At 33.3% G+C, this 7,309-nt stretch overlaps 1 protein-coding gene across 1 annotated transcript; it reads left to right on the top strand.

The window, feature by feature from the left end:
* The first annotated feature begins 208 nt into the window (after nt 1–208).
* Nucleotides 209–4,664, top strand: LOC107890244 (CRIB domain-containing protein RIC5). The gene is made up of 5 exons (XM_016814722.2): nt 209–1,626; nt 2,359–2,528; nt 2,653–2,750; nt 3,334–3,412; nt 4,084–4,664. The coding sequence occupies exons 2-5, from the start codon at nt 2,483–2,485 to the stop codon at nt 4,428–4,430; spliced, it is 570 nt and encodes a 189-aa protein (XP_016670211.1). The 5' UTR covers nt 209–1,626; nt 2,359–2,482; the 3' UTR covers nt 4,431–4,664.
* Nucleotides 4,665–7,309: the final 2,645 nt, after the last annotated feature.

The following is a 7,309-nucleotide window of genomic DNA, read 5'->3' as shown; positions in this document are numbered from 1 at the left end:
AAAGTGTTTACATGGCATAATATTATTGGGAGATACCATTCGCTGATGAGATTTTAACGGGAGGTACGAAAACAACTTGTCTCAAGAGATGTCACTTTATAACCATTGTTTTGACCTGAAGGGGGGATATTGTTATACATCCCTTATAAATGGGGACACGTGGCAGATCAAAGGGCCATCTGAGGATGCACCCTACCTACTACAAATCGAAATGTCACTGAGAAGAGGTGCGTTCTAACCACCTAGATTAGTAGAAGGTAACCATCCGTTCCTCCAAGCACCTAACCTTCTAGTAAGAACATGATCTCTATGGTCACTAAACCTCACATAGATTCAACTATTCCGTACTGCCAAATCAAAATGAATGATAGAATTTGTCTCGTCATAGACATCCTCATCTCATTGAAGACATTTGCCCCACACATCCTGCAATGATGACTTGATGGCGGGTCCAACACATTAACACCATCTTGCACAGGGCCTCACCTATAAATACTTTCGAATATGATAAAAAAAAAGATTGATTCTCTAGCATATTTGCCTACACTTTGTCAATCTACCTTTAGCACACAACCTTCAAGACTTTCTCCACCTCCTCTCTTTGTAATCTCAACCTCTCCACCCCAACTACGTGAACTGATCTCCATCAACATCACTGCATCCTCCTCCCTACTCCTTCCTTGTTGTATTACTTTATCAGCATGTAACTTATCTTATTCTTGAGCAAGTAAATGACTATATATGTGCGTATAACTTGTATACCTTAATGTATTGAAAACCAAAGCATCTAAAAAGAGTAAGTAAAAGGTTGATACATAGGGTATATGACTTATACATGATATAACTTCACTTATAGATAGTAAAATCATAGTTCAATTAAAGAATCAATGATATGTTTAAAGATATTATATGAATTATAGAAATGAAACATAGGAATGAATTATTTATGTAAGACAACGAAAAAGAAGTGATGAAACAAATAGAAGCTTTAAGGAAGACAAATACTATATAAGAAGATATGTTTAGATGGTAGTGGTTGTATTATGAAAACGTAAAATAGAGTGGGTTAATGTAGTATGTGTAGAATGACCATAGAATTAAGTAAATGGTTGAGCGGATAAGAGAAATCAGGATTAAAATCAAATCATTGAGATCCTCCAACACAGATTCACACCATATATAATAAATCTAACTTTGAACCAAAAAACAACAACCTCAAAATAGCAATCACTCAATTAAAAATGTGTAATAAGATTAGGATATGTATATATTTGCATTACCAATTTGCCATTCATTCTTTAACCGTTTCCCCCTCAAACCATTTATTAAGAAAAGAGCTATAAATATAAACATAAAAATAGTCTTATTCAGCTTTAACCTTTTTCCAACTGAAAATTCGGTCAACTTCTCTGTTCTTGATTGATGCAATGAATAAAATTGAAATTCCTTTACAAGCTACAATCAAGAATAAAAGAAGTTGAACCTTTTCTTTCTCTTTTCTTATCACTTTTGCCTTTTCTTTTTTTTTTTCTTTTTTTTTTGTTTCATGCTCATCATCTTTTGATTTCTCTCAACCACGCTTCCTTTTTCTCTAACACATGGAATCTTTTTTGTTTCAATTTAGAGGTATTCTTTCTAATTTATTTGTCTTTTTATTTTATTTATAAAACATAACTTACTTTCATCTAACTTTTTAAATATATTTATTTAAATTTCTATTTCATAAATTGATTTTTACCCACAATTTCTTTTTATTTCTTTAGCCAAATGCTTGTTTTCAAATAGGAAGTAAACTTTTTGGTATAAGAGATGTTAATTCTTGCATGTTCGATCTCATCCTCAAAAAAACAATTAGAGGGTGAAATCGAGATTTTTTTTTTTAGAATTAGAATTAAGCTACACATATTGATAAGAGATAAAATTTAATTTTACTATTTAATAATTTTATAATTTTTACAAAAATTAAATTAAAATTTTATCATTTTTAAACTATCAATGTGCAATTTCATCATTACTTATAATTTTATACATTTTAAAAGATAAAAATAAAAAATAAAAAATAAAAATTTTTATTTTAGAGGTGAATGTACTTATTTATCCCTTAGACAATTACTCAAATGAGCTAGACAAAACTTCGAAATCAACATTTGATTTTCATCGACAGTATCTATCTAATTTAACAAAATGTTGGCATTCATGATAGAGATTAAAGATTTTTGAAAAGGAAGTAAAAGCTCTTTCGTGATCACCTTTTGCAGTTTTCCTTGTATGTAAATATTTATACCAATTCTAACATGATATATATATTATTTTTACTTGCAATTTATGTTTTCTTTATATGTGACGTGTCAAAAACAGACTTTGGAATATATTCTTGATTTCCTTTTCCGTCGCTTGGGAGAAAACAAGCCTTTTCTTCTACCTTGGGAAGGAAGATTTCATATTTGTATTGCAAAAGGATCCACCATTACTGACAAGCAAAATGAATGGTCTTTTGAAAAGCTTAAAATACTTTACCCATATGTTTGGTAAGTACCCAAATTAAGTTTTTTTTCATAACCCTTTTTTCTTATGAAAATATTTTTTTACCAATTATATTATATCACTCTACCACATTTTTTCCCTTAAATATTATTTTGACAATTTTTGCAGTAGATAAAAAACCAGAAATGCAAATAGGACCTCCTACAGATGTAAAACATGTTGCCCATATTGGTATGGATGGTCCTTCTGCCACCAAGCCTTCTTGGGTATGATGTCAAAATTTTCCTTTCCTTTCTTTAATTGTTATTTAGCACAGATTTAAATAATGGTTATAAAAGTTCTGAAAGTGAAGGGATGTTGAATTATAAAATTTACTTGGGTTTGAGTTTATGGGAGCAAGTGGTAAGCTTTTATTTAGACAACTCCCTTTGAATGTAACATGTAAGTATGTAATGTGATTATGTTTTTATTATGTGTGTAAGAATACTAACTTCTAATTTTAGAATACCATAAAAAATAATAGTTAGATATATGATTGTTAATATTGTATCGATATTAACGATTGTATTAATTTATATGTATTATTTCAACCCTAAATTAGTATAAAATAATTTAAATTTCATTTTAATAAAAAATTGTAATGTATTTTAATCCATTCAATGTGTTACAATCCATTTTAATTAGTACCAAAATGTAGTCTGACATATGAGTATAAATTTGATACTTTAATCAATTTTTAATATTTTTAATCATTTTATTCAATCTAATTACTTACGGTAAATAACTTGTTTAAAATTTTATTAACATTAAATTTTAGGTTAATAATTATTTTTTATAAAATCCTTGCAGATGAATGAGTTTACTTCTGCTCCAAAATTCTCGGCAGATGCTTTAAATGGCAATCTAGAAGCGAATCCTTCTGCATCAGGTTTGTTCCCTTTTTATTTTTTAACCACAATATATTAATAATCATTCAATTTTAAACACACAATTCAAACGAATCCAAAATCATAGATTTGATAAGATTCTATTTCATCAACCACAAAGTAAGGTCTTTATTTTTAAATCTCATATATAAAATATCATTTTTTCCTGATAAAAAATAAATCAGATATTTATACTAATAAATTATTCTAGTTTAATTTAATCATTATCAAATATGTTAATACTTGATTTGAACAACTTGTAATCCTAATAATTTTTTATTTATAATAAATTTTAATGTTAATTTACTACTTTACCCTTTATATACATACACTTAAAAACTAAATCTTAAATTGTCATTTTAATTTTCTTTTAAAATTGTATAAGAATGAGCTCAAGTATATATATATAACTAATGTAAATGAGTTTAAATCGGAAGTAGCTTGAATAGTTTGGTTTGATTTCAAGTTAAATTCGAATTTTTATAATAGTATTCGATCAAATTCGAGTCACATTTTAAACTTAAATTTTTTAATGTTCGAGTTTAGCATGATTCGATTACAACTAATAATAACAAAGACAATAATTATAGGATTCAAAATTTATATGAATTGGATGTCACCTTTTAAATATAAATAGAAATAAAAAAATTTAAAATTATTTTCATTCATGCAGGAAGTCCAAACTCATTGCCAGCTAATGGTAATGAGAAGCAAAGGAAGAAACATCGGAAGCCAGCGGTCGAAACTGACTCTCCTAAAGGTTCTCCTAAAGCTAGCAAGAAGTCCAAGCAAAATCGTTTGGCAAACAATTCGACGGCAGAATGCCCCGGTCAAGAAGTACAGAGGACCAAGAACTCGATTCGGGACAGCGAATCATCTTGCCAAGACGCAACTGAAGTCCCGAAAAAACCTCGGAAAAAGAAATCAAGGGGATCATCGGGCGGATCGGGGACATCATCGCCAACGTCGACATCAAAAGCTCCGAATCTCTTGCCCTCAGTCAACGAGGTTGAATGTTAAAAGAAGATGGAAGCTTAAAGAGGCCATAATAGATTACAACTGCGTCAAACTGTAATCCCCATGAAAAATTTCTTCTTCATCTATTATTGATGTCTCAAACTTGTTTTACTTGTAGCTTTAGCTTGCATGGTTTTTAAAGAACTTCTCAACTACAAAACTTCTTTTCTGTTGATATACTTTTGTGATTGAACTGTGTAAGCTTTTGGATTTATTACTAGGGAATCGATTCGTGTACATGAAGGTGAATCCTTGGCACTCAATTTAAGGGTTAATTAAAATCTAAAATTATAATTATTTTAATTAAAATAATTTGTTATGTCTGTAAACTATAGATGTAAGTTCTATCCTACCATATATTAAAATCATCTTCTTGCAATATATATAGTAATCAATTTCAATAGCAAAGCAATTGCTAAAAAAAATAAAATCCAAGGATGTCATGATTTAAGGGTTGAGAAGAATAAGGTGGTGCATTTTAGAAAATGGCTCTTGGATTTACGGTCTAGCAATGAGCTACAAGATGAGGATAGGATTGAAGTAGTCATGGTCTACTGGTATATATTGTTGGAACAATGGCAGCAGCAACAAAGAGATTTGCAAGCAGAAGCAAGAGTAATCGAAGCAGAAAAAAAAACAAGCAGAGCAGCAAGCAAGAAACTTGAATGTACAGCCAGAATTGTAACTGAACATTACCTTTTTTCATTCAAAATTTGAAATAAAAAGGAGTTACAATTTGTTCATTTGATAGTTACCTACTAATCTAACTGCCTCCACTAATTTACAACCAATGTAAGTTAAAGTCAAATACAAAATGAGCTGCCATATCAGCTTTTACATCAGCTATCTAATCACTAACTTAATCCTGCTAACTATTAAAGCTAGTTACAATCAAACTGAACTAAATTACATCAAAACAAAACAGCAATGTCAGTTGCTTCATTTGGTCCAAAAACCATTCGTGCGCGCCAAGCAAAATGAGCTGAGCTTGATAGCTGCTGGTCTCGACAGTAGCATGCTTCTGGCTCCATGTTGCATTGCAGTCCAGCTTTCAACACTCCTCCTTGGACTGTATGCAACACATTCCAATTGCACTTCTCAAAGATTCAAATCGAGTAGCCCCTAAAGGCTTGGTCATTATGTCAGCCAATTGTGCCCTTGAGCTGCAACGCACAAGGCTGACTTCCTTTGCTTGTTCAGCCTCTCTAACAAAATGCAGTTTGATTTTAAAATGCTTAGTCTTACCATGGAACACAGGGTTCTTGGCTATCGCAACTGCAGACTGATTATCCACCCAAATTTCAGTTGCTTCATCTTGAGTTTCATTAAGGTCATGAAGCAGCTTTCTTAGCCAAATGGCCTGATTAATTGTTCCTGCTGCAGCAATGTACTCTGCTTCAGCTGTGGACTGAGCAACAGTTTGTTGCTTCTTTGAACTCCAACAAAACATGCCCGATCCAAGTGTGAAGAAGTATCCAGAGGTACTCTTCATGTCATCGAGGGATCCTGCCCAATCACTATCAGAGTAACCTTCTAATTTCAGTTCCTTCCCACTTTCAAACATTACACCAAAGTTAGCCGTGCCTTTGATGTATCTAAGGACCCTTTTTGCAGCTTTCAAATGTGCCTCATTGCAACAATGCATGAATCTCGATAACAGGCTAACACCAAACATGATGTCTGGCCTGGTTGCTGTTAGATACAACAGACAACCAACTAGCCTTCGATAATGCCTCTCATTAACCCTTTGCTGATCACCATTGCTAGTTAATTTTTCACCCTGTACCACTGGTGTACTTACTGCTTTACAATTTTGCATGCAAAATTTGCCAAGAATCTTCAAGGCAAATGTTTGTTGGCTGATGAAGATGCCCCAATCAGACTGGTGAACTTCCATGCCAAGGAAGTAAGTCATGACCCCTAAATCTGTCATCTCAAACACTTGCTGCATTTGAATCTTGAACTCATCAATGAGCTCAACTTTGCTCCCTGTCACTAACAAGTCATCCAGATACAAAGAGACAATCAGCAAGGTTTCAAATTCTGACCTCTTAACATACAGAGTAGGTTCACTAAGGCTCTTCACAAATCCAAGCTTGGTCAGATAAGCATCAACTCTGTCATACCAGGCCCTTGGTGCCTGTTTCAGGCCATAGAGGGCCTTTCTTAACTTGTACACTTTGTCTTGATGTCCAGCAACTTCAAAACCTTCAGGTTGCTCAATGAAGATCTCCTCCTTGAGAAAACCATTCAGGAATGCAGATTTGACATCCAATTGGTGAACTTTCCACTGCTTCTGAGCTGCTAAAGCAAACAGTAGCTTGATTGTGTCCAGTCTTGCCACTGGAGCAAAAGTCTCCAAGAAGTCCACACCATACTGCTGACTGTAACCCTTCACCACAAGCCTGGCCTTGTGCTTGTTCAGTGAGCCATCAGCATTGTACTTGGTCCGGTACACCCATTTAACCCTAATAACCTTCTTATTTTCTGGTCTGCTCACCAACTCCCATGTTTCATTTTTATTGATCATTTCCAGCTCAGCTTCCATAGCTTCCATCCGCTTCTGTCCTTGGCAGCCTCTTCAAAGTCTGAGGGCTCAATCACAGCGACATTGCACCTCTGATAGACATCAGCCAAAGTTCTGGTGCCCCTCACTGGTGTGTCATCTACAGCATCTTCACTTGGTTCCTCTTCTGTAGGCTCAGCAACCAAGTCCAACTGATCCATTTCAAACATGTTAGCTTCAGTACTATTCCAATTCCACACCTTTTCTTCATCAAATTTTACATCCCTGCTGACTAAGACTTTCTTTGCTATAGGATCATAAACTCTATAGCCCTTCTTGTTGCTGCTATAGCCAACAAAGATTCCTGGAGTGGCCC

This window comes from Gossypium hirsutum, chromosome A09 (genome assembly GCF_007990345.1).
Source record: "Gossypium hirsutum isolate 1008001.06 chromosome A09, Gossypium_hirsutum_v2.1, whole genome shotgun sequence".
NCBI classification, from domain to species: Eukaryota; Viridiplantae; Streptophyta; class Magnoliopsida; order Malvales; family Malvaceae; genus Gossypium; species Gossypium hirsutum.
This window is presented reverse-complemented; position numbering and strand designations above follow the sequence as displayed.